At 45.5% G+C, this 17,520-nt stretch overlaps 1 protein-coding gene across 2 annotated transcripts in view; it reads left to right on the top strand.

Annotated features, from left to right (window-relative positions):
- The first annotated feature begins 7,759 nt into the window (after nt 1-7,759).
- LOC110307386 (DNA (cytosine-5)-methyltransferase 3C) overlaps nt 7,760-17,520 on the top strand; it is a 33,862-nt gene continuing 24,101 nt past the window's right edge. The window contains exons 1-4 of one of the 2 annotated variants that reach the window (XM_085829015.1): nt 7,760-7,931; nt 8,767-8,813; nt 16,290-16,409; nt 17,308-17,517. In XM_085829015.1, coding sequence (XP_085685141.1) covers nt 7,775-7,931; nt 8,767-8,813; nt 16,290-16,409; nt 17,308-17,517 — 534 coding nt within the window. In that variant the 5' untranslated portion in view covers nt 7,760-7,774. The remainder of the gene's footprint in view (nt 7,932-8,766; nt 8,814-16,289; nt 16,410-17,307; nt 17,518-17,520) is intronic. The other variant, XM_085829016.1, reaches the window with a different exon arrangement.

Genomic DNA, 17,520 nt, shown 5'->3' with positions numbered 1-17,520 from the left:
TAGCGTGCTGTGTGTTTTTTTATCTGTTCATGTGTACTAGCTTGAGGCCTACTGCCGTGTTTGTGAGCCATTGTCTCCACTCCCATAGTTCTCTAATACAGAACCAGGTGTCTCAAGGTGAGTTCCAGGCCAGCCTGGGCAACACTGAGTAAAACAGTGACCTGCTGGATCCCATGGCCTTAACAGCAGGACAGTCATAACAAATAAGTATTCTGACCTGTGGCATTCTTAGTTACCAAGAATCATGAGACTTAGTGAGTAATTTAAGTTTAATTGTAAAAACTGACCTGTAATCATTGGTTGTTAAATGTGGTCAACTAAAACAATGCCACGGTGTGAGTTGTAAGTAAAGTGGTTTGCATCTTTGGCTTAGTTCTGCTTTTGTATGACATTGCCTGGGGATCCTATTCAAAAACAAAACAAACCCAACCCATAGGCTAACCCAGGGGTGGGTGAGCAGCTCATTGCTCTTCCAGAGACCAGCGTTTGGTTACAGCACCCACAGAACCACCTCAGTTCCAGGGAAGCCATTGCCCTCTTCTGGCTTCTGGAGTGACAGGTACCAGGCATACATGTTGTGTGCAGGTGTCCTTCAACAAAAGAATTCTTGAAGAGGGCAGCATGAAGCAGAGTTAGGGTTTTTATTACAAATAGAAAGATGCTCAAGAAAAAAAATCAAGAGAGCATACATACCAGTTTTTCAATAAAGACTCAGAAATGGAAAAATGGCTCAGTGGGTTAAAGTACTTGGTGCTAAGCCTGATGTCCTGACCCCAAGACCCACATGGTGGAAACAGGCTGACTCTATGCAAGACATCCCCTGTCCTCCATATAAACTCTGGCACAAGTGTAGGTGGACACACACATGTGCATATGATGTGTATATGTACACTGTATAAGAACTGGGGGCTTGCTAACAGTTTCAGAGGTTTAGTCCGTTATGGTAGGGACAGGGCGGCATGCATGGTGCTGGATCAGAGCTGAGAGCTACATCCTGATCTGTACCTGAGAAAGGAGTGGGAGCCTGGGCCTGGTGTGGACTTTTGAAACCTCAAAGCCCAACCCCAATGACAAGCTTCCTCAACAAGGTCACACCTCTTAATCTTTGGTCCTTTCATCAGTTTTACTCTCTGGTGACTAAGCATTTGAGTTTTAAATGTTTAAAAGCCATTGAAAGTCATACATAGATTTAAATAAGACATCCGGATGGAGAGACTGTAAATGTATTTTCTGGTGAGATTCCTAGCAGGTTGTAGGTTTATAGCTGGGAAGGGATAAAGGCCTTAAGCAAATTTTAACTGTCTTGGAATTCTAGATACACCTGACCCAGACTCCAGGGTAAGGGACTCTTTCAGTCTTCCTGAAGTGGAAACTTAAGGGATCTTTGGAAAGTCAGTTGTGTTGGATGGTGTTTTGCTAAGGCAAACGTGTTTCACTGAAGCAGACCCAGGAGAAAGGATGCTCTGCTGAAGCGAGACACGGAAGGTCACATGATGAAGGATTGTTTGCTAATGCACATATTGGTCCGCCTTGCATTGCCTAGTTGAACTCTATTTGTTGAACCCCACAGAGAGAAACGCATTAAAAGACTTCTGGTAATGTGCTGCAGTTTGTTGCCACCTCTTCAGACTGGCTGATTGGCAGAGTGATGTCAGCCGAGACAAATGCACATGTTGAAACAAGACCCATGGAAGATGTTTTGAGGGAGAATAAATAGATGGGACAGTGGAAGGCTGAGCTGAGCTTGCTGATAGAGCTAGCTGTGCAACACTTGTTGGTAGCTCTTGCGTCTACACTGATCACAGACCTCTGACATCCCTCCTGCTGATTTGTGCCCAGGTTAAGGCCTGACTGTCTCTGCTAGGTAGTGCTATCCGGACTACAGAACTGTACTGCTAATATATCTGTGAAGTATTTACGAGTGGATTGAGCTGCCACTGCTGACTCCTATGAATTGAATAACAGGTAAGATTTGACCAAAGAAAGAACCGTTTCTAAACAGGTCCACTTTCCCCATATCTTTTCTTTTCCGCTACCGTTGGTGGGTGGTGGGCTAAAAGGGAAGATAAAGCATTTTTTTTAAGATTTATTTATTTATTATTATATGTAAGTACACTGTAGTTGTCTTCAGACACTCCAGAAGAGGACGTCAGATCTCATTACAGATGGTTGTGAGCCACCATGTGGTTGCTGGGATTTGAACTCCTGACCTTCGGAAGAGCAGTCTGGTGCTCTTACCCACTGAGCCATCTCACCAGCCTGAAGATAAAGCATTTAAGAACCATCATTAAAAATAAAAAAGTTCCCATAATAGTTTCTTTGTATTTTTGTCCGAAGTCATCAGAATTGAATTTATTGGGTCTTACTGGGGCCTGGGAATCACTGCACAGACCGCTGAGAAACAGAACTCAGTCAAACGGGGTTGGTTTATTGAGTTTACATGCCAAGAGTGATTGATCAGGGAAGCAGTCCAGACTTGGGAGCTGGCTGTGACGCCCAGCTAACATCGTATAGAGTGCCCTGGCTAACATTCAAATTTTAACCTGCCAACCAGGATGTAAATGTCTCTGTCAAGTAGGATGTCAATTTCCAGGGAGATCTTGGGAACTTAAACATTATTTGACCTCCTACTCAAAATGGCAGTTTTACTCCAAATAGCTTCTTATTGGTGCAGGTGTCTTTCTTATGTTGAGGGCCACCCCAGGGGCAGCTTATAAAGGCAAGCAACCATAAAGGCTCATACCTAGCTAGGTGCAGGAGGGACTGCTGGGTGGTCGGTCCTGGTCCAAGCTTATTGTGGCTAACTATACAAAGCAGTTCTTTCTTTCTTTCTTTCTTTCTTTCTTTCTTTCTTTCTTTCTTTCTTTCTTTCTTTCTTCCTTTCTTCCTTTCTTCCTTTCTTCCTTCCTTCCTTCCTTCCTTCCTTCCTTCCTTCCTTCCTTTCTTCCTTTCTTCCTTTCTTCCTTTCTTCCTTTCTTCCTTTCTTCCTTTCTTCCTTTCTTCCTTTCTTCCTTCCTTCCTTCCTTCCTTCCTTCCTTCCTTCCTTCCTTCCTTCCTCCCTTCCTCCCTTCCTCCCTTCCTCCCTCCCTCCCTCCCTCCCTCCCCCCCCTCTCTTTCGGTTTTTTGAGACAGGGTTTCTCTGTATAGTCCTGGCTGTCCTGGAACTCACTTTATAGACCAAGCTGGCCTCGAACTCAGAAATCCGCCTGCCTCTGCCTCCCGAGTGCTGGGATTAAAGGCATGCGCCACCACGCCTGGCAGTTCTAACTGGCCTCTGTTGTGATTGGTTTCTAAGAATACCAAAGCACAGAACATAATATGCAATCAACTTGAGCCTGAGAAATTTTTCTAGTAACAGCACATGAGAAAGTTTCCTTGGCTATCTAGACAGATAAGAGTTATCCAGGCCTTGGGGCTGGTGAGATGGCTCAGTGGGTAAGAGCACCCGACTGCTCTTCCGAAGGTCAGGAGTTCAAATCCCAGCAACCACATGGTGGCTCACAACCATCTGTAGCGAGATCTGACTCCCTCTTCTGGAGTGTCTGAGGACAGCTACAGTGTACTTACATATAATAAATAAATAAATCTTTAAAAAAAAATGAGTTATCCAGGCCTTAATAGACCTGTTTGTAGAACATGGACAGAGGAGAGCAACTGAACTAGGCATATTTTAGTCATGGGTACAGAACCTGTGTATTAGAGAATATAAGACAATGGCAGTAACTAATAGTATAGAGAGACTGTCACTGCAGCCCAGGCCAGCCCAACTCAGGAACTATCCTTCAAACTTGGGGAGAAAACTTTTCCTTTTGAGACAAAGTCTCACTATGCAGCTCTGGCTCACCTGGATCTTGCTGTGTAGACCAAGCTGGCCTTGAACTCACTGTGATCGGCCTGCCTCTGCCTTCTATGTCCTGAACACAGGCACGAGCCACTATGCCCAGCTAAGAATTTTTTAATGAAGCAGGCTCATGCGTATCTTATCACTGGAAGCTGAAGCAGGAGGATTTGCTGTGAGTTCAAAGCTAGCCTGACCATGAGAGACCCTGTCTCAAAGAGCCAAAACAATAAAAAAGTTTCTGCTATCACAGTGAGTCCTGCAAATGTGAAGGAGGCATCTGTCTTAGTTAGGGTTTTACTGCTGTGAACAGACACCATGACCAAGGCAAGTCTTATAAAAAACAACATTTAATTGGGGCTGGCTTACAGGTTCAGAGGTTCAGTCCATTATCATCAAGGTGGGAGCATGGCAGTATCCAGGCAGGCATGGTGCAAGAGGAGCTGAGAGTTCTATGTCTTCACTCAAAGGCTGCTAGTGGAAGACTGACTTCCAGGCAACTAGGGTAGGGTCTTATACCCACACCCATAGTGACACACCCATTCCAACCAGGCCACACCTATTCCAACAAGGCCACACCTTCAGATGGTGCCACTCCCTGGTCCAAGGATATACAAACCATTACAGCATCTTTCCCTTGTGCAGTGCATCCCTGGGTACCTAGGTAATGGGACATAGTGATGGGGTTCATTTCCACATCCTGCCTGCGGGTCCAGGTGGGTTTGTGCGATGCTGAGGTGCTCTGGGGAAGGTTTGCCGCCCACCTTTCAGACACTGGCTCACTAGACACCACTAATGCCCGGGGGAAGGTCCAGGGTAGTTAATCATTGTCAGCGCTGGGCAGCAGGTCCTCTTGGATGGACCTGTGTAGAAAGAGGGCACACACCTGTCTGGCTTCTGGTTGACCCAGATAGGGCCTGTCTGAGGGACTGAAGTCCAAGGCTGTGTGAGAAAACCCACTACTGACCCTGGCTGAGAGGTCACGCATGTCCTTGCTTTAGGCCTGACTCCACACCAGCTCTTGACTCTGCCTCCTCCTCAGAGTGTGCCTCGAGGGAGCTTCAGCCTCCCACTTGTGCCAGATGGCGCTGATCTTGTCTGAGGGGACATGCTCTTCTGAATACATACAGCCCACCCAGCAGCTTTCCTGAAGGTCTGCCTTCCTGATCTCAGGAACAGGTAGAACAAACTAGCTGTCTGGCTGATGGGACCGAATCAGACACTTCCCCTGTCCGTGGGGAGCAGAAGGGAGTCCTTGTGTCGAGAAAATATCCAAGCACTGTGGACCATCTCAGCCTAGGGCTCTCATTTGCAGTTTGTGTGACAACAGATTCAATAGACAGATTAACAGCCAGGGTTTTAGTCAGGGTGACTATCACTGTGATGAGACACCATGACCAAAAAAGCAAGGTGGTGAGGAAAGGATTTATTTGGCTTAAGCTTCCACATTTATAGTTCATCCCTGACAGAAGCCAAGGCAGGAACTCAAACAGAGCAGGAATATGAAGGCAGGAGCTGATGCAGAGGCCATGGAGGGGTGCTGCTTACTGGCTTGCTCTCCATGGGTTGCTTAGCCTCCTTTCTTACAGATCCCAGAACTGGGTCTGGAGAGATGGCTTAGTGGTTAAGAGCACTGGCTGCTCTTCCAAAGGTCCTGACTTCAATTCCCAGCAATCACATGGTAGCTAACAACCATCTGTAATGGGATCTGATGCCCTCTTGTGTGTCTGAAGACAGTGACAGTGTATTCACATACATTAAATAAATAAATCTTAAAAAAAGAAACTCTAAGGTCATGCTTGTATTAGCTCAGGGCCATTGGCAGGATAAGAGATGACCCCTTGCCTAGTTTTCCCGGTGCCCTTTTGTGTGTGATAGCTAAACACAAAGGATACAGTTGAGGCTCACAGGATACTACCCGGCGCCTCCTGGTGGATACTACCCAGCGCCCCCTGGTGGACGCGAAGCCCGTAGCGTTATCAGGCAGCTACAGCGGTACTTCTAGAAGGTTCTCTAAGGATAGCCCTTTTTCAGGTGAGTGTCTGAATGGGACAGAAGCAAGGAGACTAGAGCTAGATAGCAGCTAGCTGGTGGCAAACTTTCCCTCGTTAAAGTTCAGAGTGACCACCCTGGGTCGTATGACGTGAACCGGTAGAACTCTAGAACATCCTACTCAGGCCTGTGCAACCTGCTGCCCACAGAGACCAGTAGGGCTGAGGGAGACCCAACGCAAACCTGTAAACTTACTTAAAACATTAAGAGTCTCATTTTCAGTGACGATATTGGTAACCGGATTAAGCAGTTCTTGAGTATGAGCTTGTAGAACTGTGGTTCTCAACCTTCCTAAGGCTGCTACCCTTTAATACAGTTCCTCATGTTGTGGTGACCCCCACAACCATAAAATGATTTTCGTTGCTACTACGTAACTGTAATGTTTCTACTGTTATGAACTGTAATGTAAATATCTGTGTGCTTAAGTGATCTTAGGCGACCCACATGAAAAGGTCATTCAAGGGGTCACGACCCACAGGTTGAGAACACCTGTTGTGGCTCCTACTGTTGTTTTGATTCAGTTTACTGTTTGCAAACTCGACATGGTTTTTTAAAAACAATGATGACTCTAGTGGGTAATCGCAGCATTTGGGAAGTTAGCCCTGTGTATACTTGACCCTGGGGCCACTTTTTAGATGATCTTATTTTATATTTTTTGAGACAGGCTTTCACTCTGTGGTCCAGGCTATCTTCATCTGCAGACAATGGTGCCTCAGCCTCCTAAGCAACAAACGTGTATACCATGGCTTGCTCATGTGTGGTTTTCACCGAGGTCGCTTACTTTCAGTGCTAAGATTTGAATCTAGCACTCTGATATGCACGTGTTGTGAGACTTGGATGTCTTTTTTGTTGTTGTTGTTTGTGTTTGTTTGTTTGTTTTTTGGCTTTAATATGAGACAACTTCTCTCTGTTAGCTCAGGCTGCCAACTTCCAGTCCTCCTGCCTCAGTACCACGCCTGCTACCATTTGCCAAGGAGGGCTCAGTTGCATTTGGTGTTGAATCCTTGAGTGCTTGCCTGGTGTATACCTTTTCTATTTCTCCAAAATTTGTTTTGCAGTCTCCCCAAATAAAGGTGCAGTTTCTTACAAGTGTACATATACATGGAAGCCTAATTGGTACCCACAATGTTGTGTGAGTCAGGGCAAAGGTCACACAAGCCTATCAACCCATCAGTGAGGACCTGGTCTACTGTCTTAGCTGTCTTACCAGAAGGACAGCAATGGGAAGACCAAGTCCTGGAGGTGGGCTGAGGCCAAAGCAGGTCACAGCTGTCACTCCTGGTAACTGCCACAGCCCTTTGCCACTGCTTCTCCTCCATGCTCCCTTCCCTTCAGAACTTGGGATTCAGCCCCTGCTGTTGAGGGAGGGAATGAGTGACAGGCCAAGTGACCAATGGTAGCCAAAGGATTGGCTGGGATGGGGCTTGCGCTGCTATGGAGAGGAGGGAAGCCTGCCTCAGAGGATGGGCAGAGGGAAGAAGACCTGGACAGAACAAACAAAGGGGTCATGGGGGAAAAGAGTGCACTGGTTTCTTGAGGCTCTGCAAAGGCTGGGCAAGGAGAAGGGATCAGGGACAGAGGGAAACCTAGGTTGGCTAGAGCAAGAAAAATGGCAAACAGCAGCTGGCATCTCAGATCCTAGCTCCCTCTTCTCCTGAGTGCTGGCATCTGAGCCTTCTAGACTCCCTGGTACATGGAACCAAATCCCAAGCCTCTGAATTTGATGAGTGGTCTGGAATAGGGCTCAGGAGATTGAGTCAACAGGAGTCTCTCTTGAGCCAAGGACACAGAGCCCATGGTGGGAAAGTTGAGGTGAGCTGCTCTCTTATGTCCCTGTCTCCTTCTTTCCTTCCTATCCATTCTGGCCTTCTCCCACAGACAACAATGAGGGGAGGTAGCAGACACCTCAATAATGAGGAGGATGTCAGTGGATGTGAGGACTGTATTATCATCAGTGGGACCTGCAGTGACCAGTCTTCAGACCCCAAGACTGTTCCTTTGATCCAAGTCTTGGAGGCATTCTGCACAGTGGAGAGCAGAGGTATGTGGGCCAGTGAGGGGCTGGGGTGGCATTATACTCTGATGAAACAGGCACAGCTGCATTCCTTGGCTGGGGCAAGAGCTTCCCCCTGGCTAAGGAGGATATAGGGAGATTCTGACCACCCTCATATGCTCCTTAAAGAGAAGTCAGTCTGCTTCCGCAAGACATGGGCAAAGCCAAAGCTTTGTCTCATCTCTGCCCACAGCTTCCTGCTTCTTTCTCCTACTTGAGACTCTGAGGAAGAGCACCCAAGGTGGCTGGTCTCTTACTTTGCCATTCCTGGTAGAGCTGGTCTCAGCATGGCTGGACCATTGGTCCTTTTGCTGTTCTGATGTTGGCTACTACCACTTCCTCTTGGCACCTCCTAGAGCACCTGGGATTCAGCCCCCTGCTGTTGGAAGCCCCCCTGTGTTGTCCGTTCCTGTCCTTGAGATCCATGGTGCCAATCAGAACTTTGTGTAAAGACAAAAGTGGCCAGTTTCCATGCTCACCCAGAAGCTACTGGCTAATGTAGAAATAATTGAAATATGGTCACCGTCAGAAACCACTTTGTTCATTTAAATGAAATTGTCATCATGGGATTGGGCAGTGGCTTTCTTGAAGGAACTGGATGCCTCCCCTCCTTATTAGGACCCCAAATGTTACTGTTTAGCTTGTAGGGAGGAAGGCATGAGCCTAGCCCTGTGCCCAGTTGCTTTATGAGTACATAGAAGATATGGGGCACTGCATGGTCTCTGTTGATGGCTGGTTTGGGGGAGACACTAGAAAAAAGGCCTGTCAGCAAGAAGCCTTTAGACTTCCTTTGAATGTGTACTCTGACTCTTGCCCTCCACAGGATGCAGAACAAGCTCACAACCACCGAAGAGGACTAGTTACGTTCAGGTACCGGCTCCTCCTTGTCGAGGGCTCTGAGCATTTCTTTTAGCTTTCATCCTGTGGGTATCCCGAGACTCGAGAAATTAGAAGTTAAGTGAAAATCTTCATTTGTTCATTTTACCAAGATGGAAAGGTTTGAGTTATTGGGCCCTTTTTATGTGTTTCTGAAATCAGTTCTTCATATATGTAATCAACATTGTGGTTAGTTGGAGTATGTCTAGCCCAGGGACTTGCACTGTTTGGAGGTGTGGCCTTGTAGAGTAGGTGTGCCACTTTAGTCTTAGGCTTTTAAACCCACATCCTACCTGCCTGGAAGCCAGTCTTCTCCTGTTTGCCTTTGGAATAAGATGTTGAACCCTCATCTCAGCTCCCCCTGTACCATGCCTGCCTAGATGCTGCCATGCTCCCACTTTGATGAGCCAGCCCCAACTAAATGTTGTTCTTAAAAGAGTTGCCTTGGGCATGGTGTTCACAGCAGTGAAACCCTACCTAAGTCAGAAGTTGGTACTAGGAGTAGGGAGGGTATTGCTGTGATAGACCTGACCATGCTTTAGTTTGGAAGAATATGGATTTGGGGGCTTTGGATTTGGAAAACAGTGGAATGCTTTAAGCGGGGCTCACTGAGCTATCCTAGTAGGACTATGGAAGACGTAGTTGCTGAGGGTGATGTGAACAGTTCAGACCTGGCCCAAGAGGTTTCAGTGGAGAAGAATTTCAGTATGTGGCTTAGAGGCTGCTTTTGTAGTATTGTGGTGCAGAATGTGGCTGCTCTTTGACCTTGTCTGAAGAGTCTACCTGAGGCTAAGGTAAAGAGATTTATTCTAATTTCATTGACCATGGAATTCTCAAAAAGAATCCAGCAGAGACTTTGTTCTCTGGTTTTGTCTTATGAAGAACGTTTTAATGAAAAGGAGCTGAAAAAGGAAAAATATAAAATATATGGTTCAAGTAATAAAGGGGCATCAGAAAGTGAAATGGAGCTGAATCCTATGGGTTTTTTTGGGGGGGGGTTGTTTGTTTGTTTGTTTGTTTGTTTTTTGGTTTTTCAAGACAGGGTTTCTCTGTGTAGCCCTGGCTATCCTGGAACTCACTTTGTTGACCAGGCTGGCCTCGAACTCAGAAATCCACCTGCCTCTGCCTCCCAAGTGCTGGGATTTAAAGGCATGCGCCACCACGCCCAGCTGAATCCTATGTTTAAGGAGACAAACAGATTAAGGGTGTGGTGAGTTTGGGGCAAGATCCCACCCAGCTAAGCTTATTGTTTATGATTTTGCAGTTGAACAAGGGATGGCTATATATATGATATCTAGGCATTATTATAGTTGATTATTGTTTTCATTTGAACTTTGTTTGTTTGTTTGTTTGTTTGTTTTGTTTTTCGAGACAGGGTTTCTCTGTATAGCCCTGGCTGTCCTGGAACTCACTTTGTAGACCAGGCTGGCCTCGAACTCAGAAATCCGCCTGCCTCTGCCTCCCAAGTGCTGGGATTAAAGGCGTGCGCCACCACCGCCCGGCTCTCATTTGAACTTTTAATTTGAAATGAATTACAATCCAGAAATGGAAAGCACACTTGTGATTCACACTTGGTGAAGCCTAGTTTTAGTTGATGACCCTAGTGTCTTGGAGATACCACTACCATGGGATGATCACCAAGAACAGAAGCAGCTGTGCAGTGGAGTCAACCAGAGCCTAGAGTGCTACAGAAGGCAGAGCTGGAGAAGTGACACCAGCCCGTTGGAGGAGCCCAGAAGATCATGTGTGGATCCTAGACATTGGAACAAGAAGCTGTGAGGCTGAAGTTGACTTGGAGACTCCAAGATGTTAAAGATGCCAGAGCCATGGGATCCCTGCTGAGGAAAGCTGCTAACAGGGAGTGGAACTGGACCAGGAGAAAAAAGTTTGTTGCAGTCAACAAAGATGGCAAAAGGGGTTAGAGATCAGCTAGTTTCCTGTCTTGTTTTGGAGACTATAGTTAAGTGATTGGATGACTCTCAGAAGGGACCTTGAGCTTTGGATTTTTAACATTGTTGAGACGGCTATAGACTATGGGGACTTTGGAAGTTGGACTAAATATACTTTTTAAAAATTAATTTATTTATTTTATGTAAGTATACTGTAGCTGTCTTCAGAAACCCCAGAAGAGGACATCAGATCTCATTATGGATGGTTGTGAGCCACCATATGGTTGCTGGGATTTGAACTCAGGACCTTTGGAAGAACAGTCAGTGCTCTTAACTGCTGAGCCATCTCCCCAGCCCCCTAAATGTACTTTTTTATTAGGCTATGTTTAGGTATGGCCTCCATAGACTCATATGCTTGAACAAGCCTATGGGGGCCAAGGAGTGGCACTACTAGGAGGTGTGGCCTTTTGGGAGTAGATGTATCACTGTGGGTGTGGGCATTAAGACCCTCATCCTAGCTGCCTGGAAGCCAGTCTTCTCCTAGTGGCCTTCAGATGAAGATGCAGAACTCTCAGCTCCTCCTGCACCATGCCTGCCTGGATGCTGCCATGCTCCTGCCTTGATAATGGACTGAACCTCTGAACCTCTAAGCCAGCCCAATTAGATGTTGTTCCTGTAAAAGTTGCCTTGGTCATGGTGTCTGTTCACAGCAGTAAAACCCTAGCCAAGACAAATATTGTTGATAAGGTACTTAATACTTAACATAGCAAAATGCACTTATTCCAACTTGGTCATACCATGTTTGGACTTTCTGCTTTGCCTTATTTTGTTTTGTGGTGAGACAGGACCTGGCTGTGTATCTCTGCTGGGCCTAGAAACCTTTGTGCAGACCAGAACTACAGTCATGCCACCACACATGACTTTTTTTTTTTCCTTGCTGGTTCTCATGTCCACATCTTTACATGATCTAACATGTGACTGTATCCCAATCCTTAAATTTTGGTTCCTCTATTCTTATATCAAAAAACAAGACACAACCCAAACAAACAAAAAACCTAAACAAACAAATCCCCCAAACATAAAATACTTGTGAATGAACTTAACCAAGAAAGTGAAAGGCTTCTGGAGGGAAAATTTTATGACATTGAAAAAGGAAAGGAAAGATGAGACTCGATGATAAAAAGGACCTCTTTGGATGAACAGAATTAGCGTTGTGAAAACAGCTGTACAGGAACAATTTACAGATTTGATCTGTAAATAAGTGTAATCCTCATCAAAATTCTAACAATATTTTTTTCAGATCACTAGAAAAAAGCAATAAAAAAATTTTATATGGAGATACAAAAGACAACAAATGACCAACTTGTTTCTGAGCAGAGAGAAAACTGTTGGAGATATCACAATACCCCACGTCAGATGCTGCTACTGAACTATGCACATAAGATACTTGTATGAAATGGCAGTGAACAGAACTGAATAGAGGGCCTAGAGTTTAACCCACACAGGTAGGGCCACCTAATTTTTGACAAAGATGTCAAAAACATATTCTGGCAAAAGGATTTAACAAATGGTGCTAGGAAAGTTGTGTATCCATCTTGTAGTCATTTGAATAATAATGGCCTCTATAGACTCATATGTTTGAATACTTGACCCCCAGTTGGTGGAACTGCTTGGGAAGGATTAGGAGGTGTGGTCTTGTTGGAGGATGTGTGTCACCAGGAGTGGTCTTTGAAGTTTCAAAATCCCACACCACTCTGGTTAGCTCTCTCTGCCTCCTACCTGTGGATCAAGATGTGAGCTCTCAGCTGTACATGCCACTGTGGCTTTCTTTTGTCTTCAAGGACTCTTATAACCCACTGAAACTGTAAGCCAATTAAATGCTGTCTTTTATAAGTTGCCTTGGTCATGGTGCTTTATCGCAGCACTAAAAAGCCTAAAAGGTATCCCTAAAGAGGGGGAAAATGCAATTCATATTTCTTACCCTGTACAAACTTAATTCAAAGTAGACCAAAGACCTTGATTTACAACTTGAAATGCTCAAAAGGCTAGTGGGAAATACAGAGTACAGTTCACAGGTATTGACAGGAACTTCTTAAACAGGAATACATAGAGTATAGTTCATAGGCGTTCCCTAAACAGGATTCCAGTGGCATCGTAGGAAGTAGCCCCAAGAATAAAAAAAATCACAACCACATTAAGCCAAACACTTCTGCACAGCAAGGCTGGAGAGATGACTCAGTGGTTAAGAGCACTGGCTGCTCTTTCAGAAATCCTGAGTTCAATTTGTAGCGTGCACCTGGCAGCTCACACCTGTCTGTGACTCTAATCCTAGGGCTTCTGGCCCCCTGATACAAACATTCATGCATGCAAAACACCAGTGCACGTGAAATAAAAATGAATCAATACTAACAAAAACCTTTCTGCACAGCAAAGGAAGTAGCCTGCAGAACGGGAGAAAATCATTGCCACCAAACTTTAGGTAGAGATCAGCATCCCGAGCTTGGTTATATTTAGTTTATATTTATACATTTAGCTAGCTACTAGTAATCCCCCCCACCACAGTTATATTTTTCTTTTTTCTTTTTTTAAAAAATTTATTCATTTATTATATGTAAGTACAGTGTAGCTGTACTTCAGACACTCCAGAAGAGGGCGCCAGATCTTGTTACGGATGGTTGTGAGCCACCATGTGGTTGCTGGGAATTGAACTCAGGACCTTCGGAAGAGCAGTCAGTGCTCTTAACCGCTGAGCCATCTCTCCAGCCCCCCAGTTATATTTTTCTTGCTCTTAGTTCAGGTCAGTGTTTTGTTTGTTTGTTTGAGGCATGGTTTCTCTGTGTAGCCCTGATTATTCTGGAACTCGCTCTGTAGACCAAGTTGGTTTCAAACTCAGAGATTCACCTGCCTCTGTCTCTTGAGTGCTGGGATTAAAGGTGTGTGCCACCACCTGGCTTGTTAGAGTCTTTTTAAAAATCACTTTAAAAACGTTATTTTCTTATTTAATGTATGAGTGACCTGCTGCATATATCTCTGCAGGCAAGAAAAGGGCATCAGATCCCCTTATAGATGGTTGTGAGCCACTATGTGGTTGTTGGGAATTGAACTCAGTCTTTGCCATACTCTACACAGGCTTTGCCAGCCTGGTGTACACAGACCTCGACGTGCTGAGTCATCTCTCCATCTCCCACTGGACACTTTTTAATGGAAGTATTTAGTAACAGTTATGTTCAAGTCAGCAAGATATTGTAGAATATCACATGTCATGTCACAGTCCAATAATTTCAAAGATGTTAAGCACATGTAGCTTGTAACAACAACAACAACAGCAACAACAACAACCATAGCCATAGCGATGTAATTCATAAAACAGACAGTGGTTTATTAAGATGGTTTTAAATTATTTTACCATGAATAAAGCATAACTATAACAAACTTCTATATTCAAACAGGAATAGCCTTTTAAAAAAAAACCAAAAACCCAAAACCAAAAACACCCCTCCCCCCAAACAGGATCTCACCAGTCTTGGCTGGTGGAGAATTCTGTGTGGGCCAGGCTCTGCCTTCTGAACACTGTGATTAACACTGTGATTCTTCCACCATCTGGAAGAATCACTTTGGTGGGCCATGTCCTTGCTCCCAGAGCTTTATAAACTGTTTCACCAGGACCTGGTTGACAAACTCAGTGTTTCTTTTTCAGATCTTGATACTTCCTTTTGGGTTGTTCTAGAGATCTGTTCATTATTGTTCTCTTCTTACTATGGTTTGGTCTCTCATGTTCCTTTCTCGTCTTTTTAGCTTGAAATATTTTATCTGGCTCATTAGCAACTGTTGCTTTGGCCTTAATTTCTGATGTTTGTTAAGCAAAATAATTTGAGTGTCCTTTTGTTTCTGCCAGCACTTCACTCAACAGCAACAGATGAACGTAGTCGCCACATGGTTCTGAAAACATAAACACCAGCAACAGCTTGCTTAGGCCAAGACTGCCTGGTTTTCTGCCTTGAAAGCTGGGATGGAGCTCCAGCCTCTGGAGGCAGTCTGATGCAGCCCAGTGTGAACTGGGCAGCACTCTCAAAGGCAGCTGTCTTGGCTCCAAGCTCTTTCCAACAACAGATAGAGGCTTCCACACTGGCCTGAAGTCTACTCATGTCTCAAATTATTGCTGCTTAAGATGCAGGAGACCCAGGCCACACACCTGGTTCCCCAGGCTGGCCTGTCATTTTGTTACCAGCATGGACAGCCTGCTGACCATCCCCCACTTAACTGCTTCTCACTCGCAAATGACAATAATACAATATTTTTTTAATTGAACATTCAGTTATTTTTTAATTTTTAGAAAAAAAAAACAATTTTATTGGGGCTGAAGAGATGGCTTAGCAATTAGATTAAAAGCATTGCTTGCTCTTCCAAAGGACCTGGGTTCAATTCCCAGCACCCACATGGCAGCTCACAACTGTCTATAACTTCTGTTCCAGGAGATCTGACACCCTTGTATGGAAAAACATACAGGCAAAATACCAATGTACATGAAATAAAAATAAATTATTAAACACTCTGAATATATTTATAAATTTTTATTTATTATTTATTTTTAATGTGTGTTGTTGATTTGCCTGCAAGTATGTCTGTGCACTGTTCCTGATGCCTTCAGAGGCCAGGAGAGGGTGTGAAACCCCCTGATTGTGGAATGACAGGAAGTTGTTATCATGTGGGTGCTAAGAACTGAACCCTAGTTTTCTGGAAGAGCAGTCAGAGAGCAGCCAGTGCTCTTAACTACTGAGCCATTTCTCCAGCCTTGAAAACTCGCTTACTGAACTTGGACGGGGAAGCTTCTGTCACTCTATTTGCCATGGAGGCATTCACGCTGTCGTGAATCTTCTCTGGATCTGATGCACCAATCTCTATATAAAAATGAACTCAAAGCCGGGCGTGGTGGAGCACGCCTTTAAATCCCAGCACTTGGGAGGCAGAGGCAGGTGGATTTCTGAGTTTGAGGCCAGCCTGGTCGACAAAGTGAGTACCAGGACAGCCAGAGCTACACAGAGAAACCCTGTCTCGAAAAAAACAAAACAAAAAACCCCCAAATAACAACAACAACAACAACAACAACAAAAACCCCAAACAAAAAGGAACTCCTCCAGCATCTTCCTGGGATCCATCAAAGGTCACAGGGGCAGACATAGTTTTTGTTTCAATTCTGGAGCAATGACTTCAGCAGGAAGGATGGGTGTGACCCAAGGAAAGGAATGAGTTCTCTCTCTGGGCTGTCCAAAGTGGCTTTTGCCGAAGGATTCTCTGTCACCTTCTAGTATGATTCCTGGAGGTTTGGGGCCATTGCAGTTTGCCCTAATATCTCTGTGGGAAGACTGGCTGGCTCTGAGATGAGGGACTTGACTCTAGAGTGGAGACATTCTGGAGAACAGGTCCTCTCTGTCTTTTAGCTCCTCTAAGCCAGTGGGCTGTGCTTCCCACGGTGGAAGAGGATCCTATAAAGCCTTATTACAGCAAAATGAAGTGGCAGTATTGTAGGGACCCTTAGCTGTACTGCTGTATTGCCTGTCTTGCTTGTATTTCCTTTTCGCAGGACCTCACAGGAGATGGAGATGAAGATAGGGATGGTGAGGTGGGGGGCAGCAGTGGCTCTGGCACTCCAGTGATGCCCCAATTCCTCTGCGAGACCAGGATACCCTCTAAAGCCCCAGCAGTAAGTCCCCTCCTGCTGAGCCCAGGCTCCTCCCGCCGCTCACAGACCAGCATAGAAAATGAGGCTAAGGTAATTCAGCAGGTCTTTCTCCCACACCTGGGTTTAAAATCTATAATTAAACCTTTAAAAACTTGTTTTACTCTTATTCACACGTCTCTGCGTATAGACCACAGGAGTGCCTATGCTCTTTGGGGCCAGAAAGGGCGTGGCACTCCTGGAGATGGAATTACAGGCAGGTGTAAGCAACCCCAGGAGGGTGCTTAGGATGGAACTCAAGTCCACTGGAGGAGCAGTAAGGAAGGGCTTTCAACTGCTGAGCCATCACTCCAACCCCTACATCTTTTGGTTCATTAGCTCCAGCTTGTTTCATTAAAAGCAGCAATCAAATACAGCTAGGGGATGAGTTGTGCCTCCCTGTCTTGAGTGTTAGGTGAGCCCCTAAGCCTGTGGTTTCACTCTTGGCTTGACCGTGTTGGAACTATGTTGAGGAGGCAAGAATTCCCACAGCCCAGTTTCTGGCTCACCTTGGAGCTGATCTGAAAGCCACTGATGGACATCACCCTTGTCTCTTGTGTCTTTTCCTGCTGTCTTGAGGCAACCCCAGCAGATCAAGCACTTTCTTGGGTTTCCAGATAGCACAGGATCCACTGAACCAGGGACCCTGCCTTCCCTGAGCTCAGCTTCATAGCCTCTAGAGGGCATAACCTGTCATGCCTAGGAACCTTATTCTGTTTCTGCTTTGGGGTCAATGACTGCCAGCTCTTGTTCTTACAACACAAAAGGGTCCGGGTTTGTTTCTTCACTCTTGCTTGCGTGGGACCTAACGGAGGGAGGCTGTCCATATGCACCCCCATCTATTTTGCTTTGCTGGGACTCAAACCTTTTCTTCTGTCTGCAGTCCCTCAGTTGGCAAGCAAACACTTCAGCAAGCACACCCTGGCTGTCCCCTGCCAGCCCTTACCCCATCATTGACCTCACAGATGAAGATGTGATACCCCAGAGCGTCAGTACCCCATCGGTTGACTGGAGCCAGGACAGCCATCAGGAGGGCATGGATACCACACAGGCAGATGCAGAGAGCAGAGATGGAGGCAACATTGAGTATCAGGTA

The sequence above is a fragment of the Mus caroli genome, unplaced genomic scaffold, assembly GCF_978045245.1.
Source record: "Mus caroli unplaced genomic scaffold, Mus_caroli_1 scaffold_2, whole genome shotgun sequence".
NCBI lineage: Eukaryota > Metazoa > Chordata > Mammalia > Rodentia > Muridae > Mus > Mus caroli.
Note: the sequence above shows the minus strand (reverse complement) of the source record. Positions and strands in the feature narration are given on the sequence as shown.